Genomic DNA, 19943 nt, shown 5'->3' with positions numbered 1-19943 from the left:
CAATTAAGTTGCTCTTGGCGCAAGTTAGGAAGCGTTCCTTCGTCACGGAGTACTTTGATGGCCGCATGCGCCGTTGAGCCCTCACAGGACTTCCGCTCAGCGATCTTTCTCTTCAATGCTGGTACCTTCATTAGCTACGGCCCCCTATAAAGTAACCCTCCCTACCCCATAGTCAAGCCTCCGGAAGAAGCAGGGGGCGAAACGCGCGTCGGGGCACTGGAGGAGAGCATCCATTAGACCTTACGTGCACGGTTTGGGTAAAGCTATATCTTGGGTTGATTATTATGTATCTGCACGGACGGGCTCTTTCTAGGGGACTACCTTAGCTCTCACACTAGGACGGATAAGTTTATGGTCATATATAGTAGATATATACACATAGAGTACATATATAGCTCTGGCAAAAATTAAGATACCGTTGAAATGTTCAGTTTCTCTGATTTTTCTCTTTATAGGTATATTTTTGAGTAAAATGTAAATTGTTCTTTTATTCTATAAACTACTGACAACATGTCTCCGAAGTTCGAAGCAATAAATTTTGTATTTATGTTCTGAAAATAAAAAATAGTCAAAATAACAAAAAAATGCATTGCTTGCAGACCTCAAATAATGCAAAAAAAATCCCAAGTTCATAATCATTAAGAAACAACAATACTAATGTTTTAACTCAGGTAGAGTTCAAAAATCAATATTTTGTGGAATAACCATGATTTTTAATCAAAGCTTTCATGCATCTTGGCATGCTTTCCACCAGTCTTTAACACTGCTTTTGGGTGACCTTATGCCACTCCTGGTACAAAAATGTAAGCAGTTCTTCTTTGTTTGATGGCTTGTGATTATCCATCTTCCTCTTGATTACATTCCAGCGGTTTTCAATTGGGTTTAGGTCTGGAGATTGGGCTGGCCATGACAGGGATTTGATGTGGTGGTCCTTCATCCATACCTTGATTGACCTAGCTGTGTGGCATGGCGCATTGTCCTGCTGGAAAAAAACAGTCCTCAGAATTAGGGAACATTGCCTGAGCAGAAGGAATCAACTGTTTTTCCAGGATCACTTTGTATGCGGCTTGATTCATACGTCCTTCGCAAAGATTAACCTGCCCAATTCCAGCCTTGCTGAAGCATCTCCAGATCAACACCTGGTCATCTAATGGTTAGACGGAGACCTAGAGAGGCGTACAAGTTACAGTGTCTTGCCACCACTGTGAAATTTGGTGGAGGATCGGTGATGATCTGGGGATGCTTCAAATATACACATATTTGGTATAGCCATGTCTGTAACGACCCGCTCTATAAAACTGTCCCACTAGTTAACCCCTTCAGTGCACACCATAAAAGAAATAAATAAAAAACTAGGCAAAAAACAATGCTTTATCATCATACCGCTGAACAAAAAGTTCAATAAAATGCGATCAAAAAGACGATGTAAATAAAAATGGTACCGCTGAAAACATCATTTTGTCCCACAAAAAACAAGCCACCACTCAGTTCCATCAGCAGAAAAATAAAAAGTTATAGCTCTCAGAATAAAGTGATGCAAAAATAATTATTTTTTCTAGAAAATAATTTTTATTGTGTAAAAGTGCCAAAACATAACAAAACTATATAAATGAGGTGTCGCTGTAATCATACTGACCCGAAGAAGACAGCTGTCTTATCAATTTTACTACACGCATTAAAAAAAAAACACAATTCCTGAATTGTTGGTTTTTGTTCATTCTGTCTCCCAAAAATCAGAATAGAAAGCAATCAATAATGTCATGTGCTCGAAAATGGTACCAATAAAAACGTCAGCTCGTCCCGCAAAAAACAAGCCACAAATGACTGTGTTGGCCGAAATCTGAAAAAATTATAGCTCTCAAAATATGGTGATGCAAAAACTAATTTTCACAATAAAAAGCGTCTTTTAGTGTGACAGCAGCCAAACATAAAAAGCCGATATAAATCTGGAATCACTGTAATCGCACCGACTCGAAGAGTAAAATCGCCTAATCACTTATACCACATGAGGAACGTCGTAAAAAGTAAATAAAAACAAAACTTCACCTACTGCTGATATTTTCATTCTGCCTCCCAAAGATCGCAGTAAGGCTCGGCGCACATTTATCTTGCAGTCTGCGCTGAAGGCAAACACAGGGGTTTCCGTGTAAATCTTAAATACGTAATTCAGACAGAACCCCCGGTGGAAGATTCCCTATAATCAGGCAGTTGGAGGCACTGTGGATGTTGTCTGACCTGTGATCCAGTGGTGTAAAGGTACCTTCACACTGAATGATATCGCTAGCGATCTGTGACGTTGCAGCGTCCTGGTTAGCGATATTGTTCAGTTTGACAGGCAGCAGCGATCTGGATCCTGCTGTGCCATCGTTGGTCGGCGCAGAAAGTCCAGAACTTTATTTCGTCGCTCGACCTCCCGCAGACATCGCTGAATCGGCGTGTGTGATGCCGATTCAGCGATGTCTTCACTGGTAACCCGGGTAAACATCGGGTTACTAAGCGCAGGGCTGCGCTTAGTAACCCGATGTTTACCCTGGTTACAAGCGTAAACGTAAAAAAAAACAAACGCTACATACTTACATTCCGGTGTCTGTCCTCTCCGGCGCTCTGCTTCTCTGCACTGTGTAAGCGCAGTGGCCGGAAAGCACAGCGGTGACGTCACCGCTGTGCTTTCCGGCCGGCGCTCACAGTCAGTGCAGGAAAGCACAGCGACAGAACCCCCGGTGGAAGATTCCCTATAATCAGGCAGTTGGAGGCACTGTCTCCAGCGACCACACAGCGACGCTGCAGCGATTGGGATCGTTGTCTAGCTCGCTGCAGCGTCGCTTAATGTGAAGGTACCTTAAGTCTTTTTAGGATTGTATAAAAGTGCCATCAGCCACAGTTTTGTGCACTTCTGAAAAGGACACCTCTGAACAGGGGCCAGACGGAGGCCAGAGTAAATCTACTGCCTCACTATGGTGAATGGATCCCTCGGGGGATTGATCTGTCATGTCACTCAGAGATTTAGATGGAAACCCCCAAAGTAAGTGCTCAGCGTAGAGTGCCAGATAACTGTGATGCAAAACGTTATGTAAAATGTTCCCAATAAAAGCTTCAACTCAATCCACAAAAAAGCAAGCCCTCCCTCAGGTCTGTCATCAGTTAATGGAAATATAAGGGGCATCCACATTACTGGTAGTGTAAGGGGTCGCAGTAGCCGTCCTGAGCCCCTGAGCATGTCCCGGGGTGGAGTATGTGTAAATGTATATACGTTGTCTCGTACTGCTGTTAAAATGTATATTTAATGCTGATATATATACTGTATGTATAGATATTGAACATACTTATTTTAATGTTCCTTTGGCTGTACCAATTGAATGGTATGCAGGGAGAGCACAGTACACATATTGGGTCACTAGATGGGGGCATTTTGTACACATAGACTAGCAATGCTCCAGATCAGTGTAAATAGTTAATGCAGGAGGTGTCATGGTAGTAAAAGGAAGGGAGCTTCCTGTTTAGATTAAGAAGGGCCTGGCGTCCATAAAGCTCAGAAGGGCTTAAGTGCCCAGGAGTAAAATAGATACCCGTGTCCTGATGTCCAGCCTGTGTCCTGATGTCCAGCCTATGTCCTGCCTGAGTATTGATGTTCTGTCTGTGTCCCAATGTTCTGCTGGATTCCCGGGGTCCATTCTGTGATGACGTCTGTCCTAGGTCGGTGTCTGATGTTCTCCTGCTGAGCCTGTGCTACGCTTGAAGGCTGAGAGAGAGGCTGTCCTAGTATGCCCATGCCAGATAACCCTGGACTGCATCAACCCGTGATATCCTCCTGCCTTTGTCTGTTATCCTGAGACATGTACCCTTCCTTGATGTGCGGAATCGGGAGCCTGGCATCATTATGTTCTGTTTATGTACTGTGATTTCATTTAAGTAAACTTTCTTTCTTCATACCTGAAGTTTTGCATATCGCCATCTTGTCCACATGCTCAGCTGCCACAGACCCTACCCTCTGTCCTTCCCTAGTCTGGGTAGGTCCAGGTTACCCTATGTGGTCCATTGGGTCCACATTCTGTTCCCACCTGGGACGCTCGCCCCATATCGTCATGGTCTGGTGACATGGAGGCGTCGGCTGGGCCGCGTTTGCGGTCGCAGTCGTAACATTGTGACAATGATTTTTTTAAATGTGGAGAATCCAAGTTGAGTCTCCGTCATGTGTGTTGCCTGTAGCAGTAGGGTTCCCTGACTGGCAGTACTTAATTAAAACTTAAATTCAAAGCTGTAAATGCTGGCCCAGACCTTGATACTTCATGAATGGTACATGGCTGACTGCTGCTGTGCAATTATCAAATTTCTACTGTGGGTCAATTGATACCACTTTTTCTGGTGTCTGCCCCTAATTTTTGGAAATGTGAGGACTCCAAGTTAGGTCTCCTTCATGTGTGTTGCCTGAATTTGGCAGGGCTCTCAGAGCACCAGGCCTACACCTGACTCTCATCCTCCTATTACTGATCAATGCTTCATCTAGAAATGTTGGTCCAAGCACTGTCCCATGCATTCACCCTACTCAATTATACTATTTGTACTCTGGGTCAATTGATGCCTCTTTTCCTGGTGTCTTCCCCTAATTTGAGCTGTTTGGCAAGTTTTTTAACCCCCTTAAGGTGTTGGCTATGCTTTTGGTTTTGCATCCTATTAAATCCAATGGAGTTTGGGTACGTTTGACGAACCGTTCAATGAACATGTCCAGCGAACATTGAAACGTTCACCGAACCGAACCTTGTAAGGTTTGCCACAGCACTCCCATAGCATAGCATGATGGCTCCCACACACAATATGCTCCTCACCATAATATCATGGCCCCCTACACAGTATGATTTCCCCACAGCTCTATTCACTGTATGACAGATTTATTATAATGTTCATCACAGCCCCCACATGTGATAATTGTCACAGATTGATGGCACCATAGCCCTCTCGCAGACATTATGATGGTCTTCACAGCCCACCCCACTACAACCCCCTATAGTCAGTGTGATAGTCCTCACAGCTCCCTTTATACAGTATGATTGTACTCACTGTCCCGTTATATACAGTGTGGCAGGGTCACTGGCAATGTAAGTGAGGGGAGATAGTTATCACCAAGATTGCTGTCTTCCATGATGTAAAAATCCAGAAGATTTGCTCCTGCTTGTTATGTGCTGAGATGGGTTAGTCAGCCATGATCGAATTGGGCTTTTTTGTGAGTGACTGTAAGAGATGGGTGCGATGGTTACTCGCCATATCTCTTCCCCCAGGGTGTGGTTCAACAAGTTAAATGTCTGACCACTGAGGTTTTTTTTGTCTGTCTGTGGATGCGGAGTCAGGAAGCTCCAGAGAAGTGTTTATGTGCAACTATGCTGGACTGTTGATTGCACCCTGAGTAGGTGGATCTCTGCGGGCCTATGGACTGTACTTTACGTGATCTTTTGTTTCCCGTTTTGCCAGAAAAGGCCACGTTTGTGTTATTGAACTTCAAACTTCAAACTAAGGGGATAATAGTAACCTATTCAAAAAGATCCATATCCAACAAAGGAGGTAATGTCCCACATGCACTTTGAATATGGATCTTTTTGAATAGGATTATTATCCCCTTAGTTTGAAGTATAGGTTGTTTAAGTGTTTGCATTGAGATGTAGCATGAATATATATGCATATATGGGGATTATTTGCCAAATCAACCAAAAGATGCTTTTTAGCACTTGGTGAACCAGTTGATACTATAATTCATATGCAAATGCATATTTTATATACAATTGATTATTTGGATGCATAAACACTTATTTAAGTATAATCGAACGTTATTTGATATTAATTGATTTGCCAGTGTTGCCCTCCTTGGGGTATGTTCTTTGTGTATAATATATATGTTGCTTTTTATATTTAAAAAAAAATGTTTTCAATAAAAAATAATTAATTTTAATAGTGATGGTTCGCTTCATTTAGGGGGTGGTTTACTTTATCACCCCTTTTGAGTTTTCTCCCCTTTGTACAATAGGAGCCCACACACACACACATACACACACACACACGCACAAACAGCCTCATTGATGTAATCACATCTGTTGTCTCATTAGCACACACTGAATGGTGAAAGGAGGAGCTGTCTATTACTTCCTCCACCATTGTAGTCACTGCTATCTGCATCCTGAGGATGCAGATAATGGTGAAAGTAGGACACAGGCATGGTTGGGTGGTATCATGTGGTGGCTCATGCACCACTGTGTTCAGCCATCTGGCTGTCTTGGTTCGTAGGCCACAATTTGCCAAGGTTTGCTCTACATGAATCAGTGATTTGTGTGTTCTTCTCTGTGCTGCTTACAATCAGTATGAAATTTCACATGAAAATTACAGTCATTTAAGTTGCTGAATCTCTGTGCTATTTTTTTCAGAAAGTGGTCGACCAACATGTGGCAATCAAATAGTGGAAGATGGGGAACAATGTGATGTAGGCCTTAAGGAAAATGACTTGTGCTGTTATGGTGTCAATGCAGGAGAAGATTTGCAGTGTACATTAAAGCCTGGTAAACAATGCAGGTATGCTATGGTTTACATTTCAAATATAGGACTAGGCATGCAGAGAAAAACAAAAAGAGAAAACTAAATAAAATGTATGTTTTATGTGTGCAGTAGTATCTACCAAATAGATATGTTAATAGATAGTAGAGCTGAGCTGAGCAATCCGCCAAGGATCAACTTTAAGTTGAATTTCCTCAGATTTGTAAGTACCAGCATCCCCACTTGGTGATTCGGTTCACAAGGATCGCAAAAAAAATACCCATTTCAAACGCAGCTGAAAACCTAGAAATTGGGCTAATAAAATCAGGTGTGGCTGCGCCTGCTTCCTCATAGTGCTCTGAAACAATTACATCACATGATATAGCACAATCAATCATGGGGGCTATCACAGCCAGCAGGGCCAGACTGGCCATCTGGCAATTCCAGCAAATGCCAGAAGGGCCTGTCTGGTCATGGGCTGCCTTATCTGCTATGTTGTTAAAAGAATCAGTGTTCTCAAGACATCCATACTGTTAAGATTTGTGATGGACCACAAAGTCACTGACTCCGTCACTTACCCCATCAGGCCAAGGGTTTCATTTGAAATATTGGTCTTGTAGGATATCTTGCTTTCCTCCATCCAGGGTAATATTAGTAATATATCCCATCTGGTGCCTGGGGACAGGGCCTGTGTGATTTCAAATGCCAGGGCTAAATTTCAGCCCCAGTCCATACCTGACAGACAATATTAAAGATGAGGGCAGGCCAAGCAGTGTAATGGACAAATTGGGCCGATGGTTGTTTCACTGACCCTAAGCACCGTATACAGGTGTCCCTGGGTGTGTGTAATTGAAATCTTCATCTGCATTACATGGCAGAGGCACAAATATTTTGGTAGTGGATTGCAGCACATAACTTGTGTAGAACATTACTAAAGAACAGGAAGTTAATCTGAAGACCGCCATGTGTCAATGTGTTTCAAGACCACTGCACCAAATGCTGCACAATGTTGTCTATATAAGGGAGCTTTTCCAGATTCTATACCTTTTGGACATGTCTGAGCCTGGCTGATGTTCACTAAGACCTCTAGGTCTAGCAAACATGTTAAATAGAGTTGAGCGACCTTGACCTTTTTAGAGTCGAGCCGGGTTTTGCGAAACCCGACTATGTCCAAAGTCGGGTCGAGTGAAATCGGCCGATTATGACGTAAAGTCGGGATCGACCGAAACACGAAACCCAATGCAAGTCAATGGGGCAGCATAGTCGGCAGTGAGTGGGGGCCAGGAAAACACCTAGAGTGGCCATTTTAATGTCAAAACCATCCATTCTTCTTAATGAAGCTTGTCAAGCGTAATTTACCTTATAATAATTGGAAGGCATTTGAAATTGGGGGTCATTTGGCTAAAGTTGTGGGGGGTAGGGCTGGTTCAAGTAATTAGTGGGCCCAGGAAATCTGGACCACGTCACGGCAGTGGAGCAGGGAGAGGTAAGTATTTCAACTTTGCAAGTGCTGTGAACCTGAGCAAGCAGGGGGGGCCCACTCGTTGGCATTGGCACTGGCACAGGGCCCCTCAAAGTACAGCGGTGTGTTTGCACGGCGGGGGCGCCTCCCACCGGCAGCAACACTTTTGCGTACTATGAGAGGCCCTGTGCCAGTGACGTCGCCAACTAGTATTCCTCCCCCCACCTGATGAAGGAACCTGCACTTTCATCTGCACCTTCCTCTTTGTCCCCGTGTAAGGTGGTATGGTATGCGGGAAGAGCAACCTGACTTTCAGCAGGGTCACAATGTTGTTGTGTAGCGTGCACGGGGAATGTTGCGTTATGGGTCAATGTACCAGCAGACTCATCTATCACTGGCTGGGCAATGGGCACGATGAAGTGGAAACACAGATATAGGCCCAAAGAAGAAAGTGGGCTAAATGCAGTTCAAAATTGGTAACACAGGAATAACCAGGGGGCATTGCAGTGGAGGACAACTGGAATGAGAGGCTGACACAGAGAGTAGGGCCAAATCAGTAAGTAGTCGAAATGCAGTTCAAAATTGGCAACCGTAGTAAACAGGCGGCACAGCTTTGTTCAGTGGAGGAGAACAGCAAGGAGTGGCAGACACCGATAGTAGGCCCCAAACCAACTAGTACGCCAAATGCAGTTGTTCCATTTAACCACAATTTAATGAGAGCCTGAAGATAGAAGCTCAGGAAAGGCAACCTGGGGAACACCTTGGAGTGTAACACACCATCTCTCTCCACCCCATACCCATTTTGTATGGCCTAATGCAGTGTACTTTTCTACAACTACTAAACGAGAGTCGGAAGACCGAAGCAATGGCAAGGAAACCTGGGGAACACCTTAGAGTGTAACACACCCTCTCTCTACACCCCATACCCAATTTGAAGGCCTAATGCAGTGTAGTTTCCAAGAACTACTAAACGAGAGCCGGAAGATCGAAGCTCAGGAAAGGCAACCTGGGGAACACCTTGGAGTGTAACACACCCTCTCGCTACACCCCATACCCAATTTGAAGGCCTAATGCAGCGTAGTTTCCAACAACTACTAAACGAGAGCCGGAAGATCGAAGCTCAGGAAAGGCAACCTGGGGAACACCTTGGAGTGTAACAAACCCTCTCTCTACACCCCATACCCAATTTGTAGGCCTAATGCAGCGTAGTTTCCGACAACTACTAAACGAGAGCATGAAGATCGAAGCTCAGGAAAGGCAACCTGGGGAACACCTTGGAGTGTAACACACCCTCTCTCTACACCCCATACCCAATTTGTAGGCCTAATGCAGCGTAGTTTCCGACAACTACTAAACGAGAGCCGGAATATCGAAGCTCAGGAAAGGCAACCTGGGGAACACCTTGGAGTGTAACACACCCTCTCTCTACGCCCCATACCCAATTTGTAGGCCTAATGCAGCGTAGTTTCCGACAACTACTAAACGAGAGCCGGAATATCGAAGCTCAGGAAAGGCAACCTGGGGAACACCTTGGAGTGTAACACACCCTCTCTCTACACCCCATACCCAATTTGAAGGCCTAATGCAGTGTAGTTTCCAAGAACTACTAAACGAGAGCCGGAAGATCGAAGCTCAGGAAAGGCAACCTGGGGAACACCTTGGAGTGTAACACACCCTCTCGCTACACCCCATACCCAATTTGAAGGCCTAATGCAGCGTAGTTTCCAACAACTACTAAACGAGAGCCGGAAGATCGAAGCTCAGGAAAGGCAACCTGGGGAACACCTTGGAGTGGAACACACCATCTCTCTACACCCCATACCCAATTTGAAGGCCTAATGCAGAGTAGTTTCCAAGAACTACTAAACGAGAGCCGGAAGATCGAAGCTCAGGAAAGGCAACCTGGGGAACACCTTGGAGTGTAACACAACGTCTCTCTACACGACGGAAGGGCTGATTCTTAGGAAGGAAGGCTGTTGGAAATAAGCATTGCGCGTCCGAGGGTGATTATATTCTTATTAGGTATATACTCACCCTCGGACGCGCCCTGCTTCTTTATTTGGAATGAATGTTTATTTGCAATGTGGTGTTGACTTTCTCTATTATTTTGGTAATTAATGATTTTATTATTTTCATTATTTTGCATCTTCTCGGCAATAATATAAAGAAGACGCGACAGGACAACACTCGGTGGATGCCATATGTGTGTTTTCAATTTAAAAAAACTTTCAGTTAACTACTTGCAGGAGAAAGTAATTGTAGCTGGTGGCCATTTTTAGTACTGTACCAGATTAGAGTTGTGTGTTTGTTTTTAATGTTAAAATGTCTGCATTTGATATCTCACCAGTATTTTCTTTTTTATAAGCAAAATACTTATTTTTATATTTTCTGATGTTGGTTCCAGGGGTACACGGCCAGCAGTGCCCTGGTCAGTGTAGTAGTAGTTGAAAGAATGGACCGCAGACAGGCATCGAAGGCCTAAAATAATAACACATGGCTGTAGGCAATTTTAAATTGGTTCCAGGGGTACACGGACAGCAGTGGTGTGGTCAGTGGAGGCCTAGTGGAAGGAGTGACCGCAGACAGGCATCGAAGGCCTAAAATAATAACACATGGCTGTAGGCAATTTTAAATTGGTTCCAGGGGTACACGGACAGCAGTGGTGTGGTCAGTGGAGGCCTAGTGGAAGGAGTGACCGCAGACAGGCATCGAAGGCCTAAAATAATAACACATGGCTGTAGGCAATTTTAAATTGGTTCCAGGGGTACACGGACAGCAGTGGTGTGGTCAGTGGAGGCCTAGTGGAAGGAGTGACCGCAGACAGGCATCGAAGGCCTAAAATAATAACACATGGCTGTAGGCAATTTTAAATTGGTTCCAGGGGTACACGGGCAGCAGTGACCTGGTCAGTGTAGTAGTAGTTGAAAGAATGGACCGCAGACAGGCATCGAAGGCCTAAAATAAAAAAATTGGGCTGGCTGTAGGCAATTTTAAATTGGTTCCAGGGGTACACGGGCAGCAGTGGTGTGGTCAGTGGAGGCCTAGTGGAAGGAGTGACCGCAGACAGGCATCGAAGGCCTAAAATAATAACACATGGCTGTAGGCAATTTTAAATTGGTTCCAGGGGTACACGGGCAGCAGTGACCTGGTCAGTGTAGTAGTAGTTGAAAAAATGGACCGCAGACAGGCATCGAATGCCTAAAATAATAACACATGGCTGTAGGCAATTTTAAATTGGTTACAGGGGTACACGGACAGCAGTGACCTGGTCAGTGTAGTAGTAGTTGAAAGAATGGACCGCAGACAGGCTTAGAAGGCCTAACATAACAAACTTGGGCTGGCTGTAGGCACTTTTAAATTGGTTCCAGGGGTACACGGGCAGCAGTGACCTGGTCAGTGTAGTAGTAGTTGAAAGAATGGACCGCAGACAGGCATCGAAGGCCTAAAATAAAAAAATTGGGCTGGCTGTAGGCAATTTTAAATTGGTTCCAGGGGTACACGGACAGCAGTGGTGTGGTCAGTGGAGGCCTAGTGGAAGGAGTGACCGCAGACAGGCATCGAAGGCCTAAAATAATAACACATGGCTGTAGGCAATTTTAAATTGGTTCCAGGGGTACACGGACAGCAGTGACCTGGTCAGTGTAGTAGTAGTTGAAAGAATGGACCGCAGACAGGCATCGAAGGCCTAAAATAAAAAAATTGGGCTGGCTGTAGGCAATTTTAAATTGGTTCCAGGGGTACACGGGCAGCAGTGACCTGGTCAGTGTAGTAGTAGTTGAAAGAATGGACCGCAGACAGGCTTAGAAGGCCTAACATAACAAACTTGGGCTGGCTGTAGGCACTTTTAAATTGGTTCCAGGGGTACACGGGCAGCAGTGGTCTGGTCAGTGGAAGTCTAGTGGAAGGAGTGACCGCAGACAGGCTTCCAAGGCCTAACATAACAAACTTGGGCTGGCTGTAGGCACTTTTAAATTGGTTCCAGGGGTACACGGGCAGCAGTGGTCTGGTCAGTGGAAGTCTAGTGGAAGGAGTGACCGCAGACAGGCTTCCAAGGCCTAACATAACAAACTTGGGCTGGCTGTAGGCACTTTTAAATTGGTTCCAGGGGTACACGGGCAGCAGTGGTCTGGTCAGTGGAAGTCTAGTGGAAGGAGTGACCGCAGACAGGCTTCCAAGGCCTAACATAACAAACTTGGGCTGGCTGTAGGCACTTTTAAATTGGTTCCAGGGGTACACGGGCAGCAGTGGTCTGGTCAGTGGAAGTCTAGTGGAAGGAGTGACCGCAGACAGGCTTCGAAGGCCTAACATAACAAAATTGGGCTGGCTGTAGGCACTTTAAATTGGTTCCAGGGGTACATGGGCAGCAGTGTATGGTCAGTGGAAGTCTAGTGGAAGGAGTGACGGCAGACAGTCTTCGAAGGCCTAACATAACAAAATTGGGCTGACTGTAGGCACTTTTAAATTGGTTCCAGGGTAACACGGCCAGCAGTGGCCTGGTCAGTGTAGTAGTTGTAGAAAGAAGGGACCGCAGACAGGCTTCGAAGGCCTAACATAACAAAAATGTCAAAACAATGGTATTGTCAGTGCCAGGCATTGAAGGATGTCAGCGGCTAGACTACACATTGGTGAAGCTGTGAGAGATAATTTTGCTAGTGGTAGAGCACTGTTTGAGCTGGGGGGGGGAACTGTCTTGTGGCCGGCGGTACAGGCACAGGGCCCCTCATATTACAACGGTGTGTCTGACGTTGGGTGCGCACCACCACCGCCAGAGACACTTTATTGTACTATGAGGGACCCAGTGGCAGTGCCGTCGACCAAAAGCGGCCACACCCACCTCTTCAGACAAACAGCACTCTCAAGGGTCCAAGCGCAAAGTGGCGATAGCACGGCCCCGTGTGGGGAGTTTGGCCATTTCGTGAGGTGGAAACATGTCGTATGCTGGACAATCAGGTGAAGAAAATTACGAGATTGGAAAAGTCATTCAGAATAGTCCACAGGCAAGACCTTTTCATAGGAAAGCTAGGTGTCAGCCGGGCAGGGTGGGGCAAAAGATTTTGAAATCCAGTTGTGGTTCATTTTAATGAAGGTTAGATCATCTACATTTTGGGTAGCCAGACGAGTCCTTTTTTCTGTTAGTATTGAACCTGCAGCACTGAATACTCTTTCTGATAGGACACTAGCTGCCGGGCAAGCAAGCTCCTGCAATGCATATTCTGCCAATTCTGGCCAGGTGTCTAATTTGGATGCCCAGTAATCAAATGGGAATGACGGTTGAGGGAGAACGTCGATAAGGGATGAAAAATAGTTTGTAACCATACTGGACAAATGTTGTCTCCTGTCACTTTGAATTGATGCTGCAGTACCTGTCCTGTCTGCGGTCATAGAAAAATCACTCCACAACCTGGTCAGAAAACCCCTCTGTCCAACGCCACTTCTGATTTCTGCCCCTCTAACACCTCTGGTCTGCTGGCCCCTGGAGCTCGTGTGAGAACGATCACGGGCGCTGTGTGCAGGGAATGCCAGAAGCAAACGGTCAACAAGAGTTGATTGTTTTGTTGCTAATATTAGTTCCAAGTTCTCATGTGGCATAATATTTTGCAATTTGCCTTTATAGCGAGGATCAAGGAGGCAGGCCAACCAGTAATCGTCATCGTTCATCATTTTTGTAATGCGTGTGTCCCTTTTGAGGATACGCAAGGCATAATCCGCCATGTGGGCCAAAGTTCCCGTTGTCAAATCTGCGGTTGTGCTTGGTTGAGGGGCAGTTGCAGGCAAATCTACGTCACTTGTGTCCCTCAAAAAACCAGAACCCGGCCTTGCCACGCCACCAATTTCCCGTGCCCCCGGGAAAGCTTCCTCATTAAAAATATACTCATCCCCATCATCCTCCTCATCCTCCACCTCCTCTTCGCCCGGTACCTCGTCATGTACACTGCCCTGACCAGACAATCGCTGACTGTCATCAAGGCTTTCCTCTTCCTCTGGTGCAGACGCCTGATCCTTTATGTGCGTCAAACTTTGCATCAGCAGACGCATTAGGGGGATGCTCATGCTTATTATGGCGTTGTCTGCACTAACCAGCCGTGTGCATTCCTCAAAACACTGAAGGACTTGACACATGTCTTGAATCTTCGACCACTGCACACCTGACAACTCCATGTCTGCCATCCTACTGCCTGCCCGTGTATGTGTATCCTCCCACAAAAACATAACAGCCCGCCTCTGTTCGCACAGTCTCTGAAGCATGTGCAGTGTTGAGTTCCACCTTGTTGCAACGTCTATGATTAGGCGATGCTGGGGAAGGTTCAAAGAACGCTGATAGGTCTGCATACGGCTGGAGTGTACAGGCGAACGGCGGATATGTGCGCAAAGTCCACGCACTTTGAGGAGCAGGTCGGATAACCCCGGATAACTTTTCAGGAAGCACTGCACCACCAGGTTTAAGGTGTGAGCCAGGCAAGGAATGTGTTTCAGTTGGGAAAGGGAGATGGCAGCCATGAAATTCCTTCCGTTATCACTCACTACCTTGCCTGCCTCAAGATCTACAGTGCCCAGCCACGACTGCGTTTCTTGCTGCAAGAACTCGGACAGAACTTCCGCGGTGTGTCTATTGTCGCCCAAACACTTCATAGCCAATACAGCCTGCTGACGTATGCCAGTAGCTGCCCCATAATGGGAGACCTGGTGTGCAACAGTGGCAGGTGCGGATGGAGTGTTTGTGCGACTGCGGTCTGTGGACGAGCTCTTGCTTCTGCAGGAGGACGAGGAGGAGGAGGAGGAGGGGGTGCGAACGGCTACAGACAACTGTTTACTAGACCGTGGGCTAGGCAGAACTGTCCCAAACTTGCTGTCCCCTGTGGACCCTGAATCCACCACATTTACCCAGTGTGCCGTGATGGACACGTAACGTCCCTGGCCATGCCTACTGGTCCATGCATCTGTTGTCAGGTGCACCTTTGTGCTCACAGATTGCCTGAGTGCATGGACGATGCGCTCTTTAACATGCTGGTGGAGGGCTGGGATGGCTTTTCTGGAAAAAAAGTGTCGACTGGGTAGCTCGTAGCGTGGTACAGCGTAGTCCATCAGGTCTTTGAAAGCTTCGCTTTCAACTAACCGGTAGGGCATCATCTCTAACGAGATTAGTCTAGCTATGTGGGCGTTCAAACCCTGTGTACGCGGATGCGAGGCTAAGTATTTCCTTTTTCTAACCATAGTCTCATGTAGGGTGAGCTGGACTGGAGAGCTGGAGATCGTGGAACTAGCGGGGGTGCCGGTGGACATGGCAGACTGAGAGACGGTGGGAGATGGTATTGTTGCCGCCGGTGCCCTAGATGCAGTGTTTCCTACTACGAAACTGGTGATTCCCTGACCCTGACTGCTTTGGCCTGGCAAAGATACCTGCACAGATACAGCAGGTGGTGCGCTAAATTGTGGTCCTACACTGCCGGAAGGGATGTTGCGTTGATGACTAGCTTCATTGGCCGAGGGTGCAACAACCTTAAGGGACGTTTGGTAGTTAGTCCAAGCTTTCAAATGCATGGTGGTTAAATGTCTATGCATGCAACTAGTATTGAGACTTTTCAGATTCTGACCTCTGCTTAAGGAAGTAGAACATTTTTGACAGATGACTTTGCGCTGATCAATTGGATGTTGTTTAAAAAAATGCCAGACTGCACTCTTTCTAGCATCGGATACCTTTTCAGGCATTGCAGACTGAGCTTTAACCGGATGGCCACGCTGTCCTCCACCAGGTTTTGGCTTTGCCACGCGTTTTGGGCAAGATACGGGCCCGGCAGATGGAACCTGTGGCGATGTTGATGCCTGCTGCGGCCCCTCCTCCTCCTCTGCTTCAGAACTGCTGCCGCCTGCACCCTGTTCCCCCAATGGCTGCCAATCGGGGTCAAGAACTGGGTCATCTAATAACTCTTCTTGTACCTCCTGCGCAACTTCGTCTGTGTCACCGTGTCGTTCGGTGGTATAGCGTTCGTGATGGGGCAACATAGTCTCATCAGGGTCTGATTCTTGATCAGCACCCTGCGAGGGCAATGTTGTGGTCTGAGTCAAAGGACCAGCATAGTAGTCTGGCTGTGGCTGTGCGTCAGTGCACTCCATGTCAGATTCAATTTGTAATGGGCATGGACTGTTAACTGCTTCACTTTCTAAGCCAGGGACGGTATGTGTAAAGAGCTCCATGGAGTAACCCGTTGTGTCGCCTGCTGCATTCTTCTCTGTTGTTGTTTTTGCTGAAGAGGACAAGGAAGTGACTTGTCCCTGACCGTGAACATCCACTAACGACGCGCTGCTTTTACTTTTACCAGTTTCACGAGATGAGGCAAAAGAGCTAGAGGCTGAGTCAGCAAGATAAGCCAAAACTTGCTCTTGCTGCTCCGGCTTTAAAAGCGGTTTTCCTAATCCCAGAAAAGGGAGCGTTCGAGGCCTTGTGTAGCCGGACGACGAACCTGGCTCCACAGCTCCAGACTTAGGTGCAATATTTTTTCCCCCACGACCACCTGATGCTCCACCACTACCACTACCCTCATTACCAGCTGACAATGAACGCCCCCGGCCACGACCTCTTCCACTAGACTTCCTCATTGTTTTAAAAACGTAACCAAACTAACGTTATTTGTTGCAGTCACACAACTTACACGGTGAGCTATAACTTCAGTATGATTTAGCTACCCCTTTACAGGTTGGTGAGACCACAGCGAAAATCAGGCCCAATGTTACACACTCTTTTTTTGGTGGCTGCAAATTAGAGAGATGCCCCACACGCAGGACTGTCACTGAAGCACAAATGTTAATATTAATGTCACACTATTATTTTTTTTTTATTTTTATTTTTTTCAGGAACACTTTAGAAACCCCCCAAAAAAAAAAAAATAGATTTTTGCAGGGAGAATTTAGAAAACAAATGTAACAAACTATATGCTTTCTATGGGCCACTGAGTGAGAGATGACGCACACAGGAATCAGGAGTGGCACACAAGCCCAGAGGCCAATATTTTTCTACCAATGATTGATGGAGTTATTTTCTCTGGTAGATTTTGGAACCCAAATCAAGGAAAAAAAATGTAGGCTTTCTATGGACCACAATTGGAGAGAGAGAGAGAGAGAGATGGCACACCCAGGAGTCAAGACTGGCACACAAGCAGAAAGGCCAATATTAATCTCCCACTGTTTTTTTTTTTTTTTTTTTTTTTTTTTTTTTTTTCAGGGAGACTTTAGAAAAAAAAATAATAAAAAAAATATGATTTTATCAGGAAGAATTTAGAAACCAAATAAAATAAAATGATTTTTTCAGGGAGAATTTATAAAACAAATAAAAACAAAAATAGGCGTTCTATGGCCCACTGACTGAGAGATGACGCACACAGGAGTCAGGAGTGGCACACAAACCCAGAGGCCAATATTTTTCTACCAATGATTGATGTAGTTATTTTCTCTGGTAGATTTTAGAACCCAAATCAAGGAAAAAAAATATAGGCTTTCTATGGACCACAATTGGAGAGAGAGAGAGAGAGAGAGAGAGAGAGAGAGAGAGAGAGAGATGGCACACCCAGGAGTCAAGACTGGCACACAAGCAGAAAGGCCAATATTAATCTCCCACTGTTTTTTTTGGTTGTTTTTTTTTTTTTTTTTTCAGGGAGACTTTAGAAAAAAAAATAATAAAAAAAATATGATTTTATCAGGAAGAATTTAGAAACCAAATAAAATAAAATGATTTTTTCAGGGAGAATTTATAAAACAAATAAAACCAAAAATAGGCGTTCTATGGCCCACTGACTGAGAGATGACGCACCCAGGAGTCAAGACTGGCACACAAGCAGAAAGGCCAATATTAATCTCCCACTGTTTTTTTTGGTTGTTTTTTTTTTTTTTTTTTCAGGGAGACTTTAGAAAAAAAAATAATAAAAAAAATATGATTTTATCAGGAAGAATTTAGAAACCAAATAAAATAAAATGATTTTTTCAGGGAGAATTTATAAAACAAATAAAACCAAAAATAGGCGTTCTATGGCCCACTGACTGAGAGATGACGCACCCAGGAGTCAAGACTGGCACACAAGCAGAAAGGCCAATATTAATCTCCCACTGTTTTTTTTTTTTTTTTCAGGGAGACTTTAGAAAAAAAAATAATAAAAAAAATATGATTTTATCAGGAAGAATTTAGAAACCAAATAAAATAAAATGATTTTTTCAGGGAGAATTTAGAAAACAAATAAAACCAAAAATAGGCGTTCTATGGCCCACTGACTGAGAGATGACGCACACAGGAGTCAGGAGTGGCACACAAACCCAGAGGCCAATATTTTTCTACCAATGATTGATGTAGTTATTTTCTCTGGTAGATTTTAGAACCCAAATCAAGGAAAAAAAATATAGGCTTTCTATGGACCACAATTGGAGAGAGAGAGAGAGAGAGAGAGAGAGAGAGAGAGATGGCACACCCAGGAGTCAAGACTGGCACACAAGCAGAAAGGCCAATATTAATCTCCCACTGTTTTTTTGGTTGTTTTTTTTTTTTTTTTTTTCAGGGAGACTTTAGAAATAAAAATAATAAAAAAAATATGATTTTATCAGGAAGAATTTAGAAACCAAATAAAATAAAATGATTTTTTCAGGGAGAATTTAGAAAACAAATAAAACCAAAAATATGCGTTCTATGGCCCACTGACTGAGAGAGAGAGAGAGATGGAACGCTTAGTACTGGCACACAAGCCCAAAGGGCAATATTAATCTCCCTTTTTTTTTCCAGGGAGAATTTCTGAAACCCAAAAAAAAAATAAAATAGGCTTTCTATGGCCCACTATTTGTGAGAGAGATGGGACGCTCAGGACTGGCACAGATGGCACGCTCAGGACTGGCACAGAAGCCCAGAGGCCAATATTAATCTCCCTTTTTTTCTGGGAGAATTTATAAAACCAAAAAAATATTTAAATAGGCTTTCTATGGCCCACTATTTGTGAGAGAGATGGCACGCTCAGGACTGGCACAGATGGCACGCTCACAACTGGCACACAAGCCCAGAGGCCAATATTAATCTCCCTTTTTTCAGGGAAAATTGATAAAACAAAAAAAAAAATTAAATAGGCTTTCTATGGCCCACTATTTGTGAGAGAGATGGCACGCTCAGGGCTGGCTGGCACAGATGGCACGCTCAGGACTGGCACACAAGCCCAGAGGCCAATATTAATCTCCCTTTTTTTCTGGGAGAATTTATAAAACCAAAAAAATATTTAAATAGGCTTTCTATGGCCCACTATTTGTGAGAGAGATGGCACGCTCAGGACTGGCACAGATGGCACGCTCACAACTGGCACACAAGCCCAGAGGCCAATATTAATCTCCCTTTTTTCAGGGAAAATTGATAAAACAAAAAAAAAAATTAAATAGGCTTTCTATGGCCCACTATTTGTGAGAGAGATGGCACGCTCAGGGCTGGCTGGCACAGATGGCACGCTCAGGACTGGCACACAAGCCCAGAGGCCAATATTAATCTCCCTTTTTTTCTGGGAGAATTTATAAAACCAAAAAAATATTTAAATAGGCTTTCTATGGCCCACTATTTGTGAGAGAGATGGCACGCTCAGGACTGGCACAGATGGCACGCTCACAACTGGCACACAAGCCCAGAGGCCAATATTAATCTCCCTTTTTTCAGGGAAAATTGATAAAACAAAAAAAAAAATTAAATAGGCTTTCTATGGCCCACTATTTGTGAGAGAGATGGCACGCTCAGGGCTGGCTGGCACAGATGGCACGCTCAGGACTGGCACACAAGCCCAGAGGCCAATATTAATCTCCCTTTTTTTCTGGGAGAATTTATAAAACCAAAAAAATATTTAAATAGGCTTTCTATGGCCCACTATTTGTGAGAGAGATGGCACGCTCAGGACTGGCACAGATGGCACGCTCACAACTGGCACACAAGCCCAGAGGCCAATATTAATCTCCCTTTTTTCAG

At 44.9% G+C, this 19943-nt stretch overlaps 1 protein-coding gene across 4 annotated transcripts in view; it reads left to right on the top strand.

Annotated features, from left to right (window-relative positions):
* LOC138650175 (disintegrin and metalloproteinase domain-containing protein 10-like) overlaps positions 1-19943 on the top strand; it is a 196252-nt gene that overhangs the window by 131637 nt on the left and 44672 nt on the right. For all 4 annotated transcript variants that reach the window (XM_069740618.1, XM_069740619.1, XM_069740617.1 and 1 more), the window contains one exon: positions 6408-6552. In XM_069740618.1, the coding sequence (XP_069596719.1) occupies positions 6408-6552 (145 nt within the window). The remainder of the gene's footprint in view (positions 1-6407; positions 6553-19943) is intronic.

This window comes from Ranitomeya imitator, chromosome 1, assembly GCF_032444005.1.
Source record: "Ranitomeya imitator isolate aRanImi1 chromosome 1, aRanImi1.pri, whole genome shotgun sequence".
Taxonomy (NCBI): Eukaryota; Metazoa; Chordata; class Amphibia; order Anura; family Dendrobatidae; genus Ranitomeya; species Ranitomeya imitator.
The sequence above is the reverse complement of the archived record's forward strand: the minus strand, read 5'-3'. Positions and strand labels throughout refer to the sequence as shown.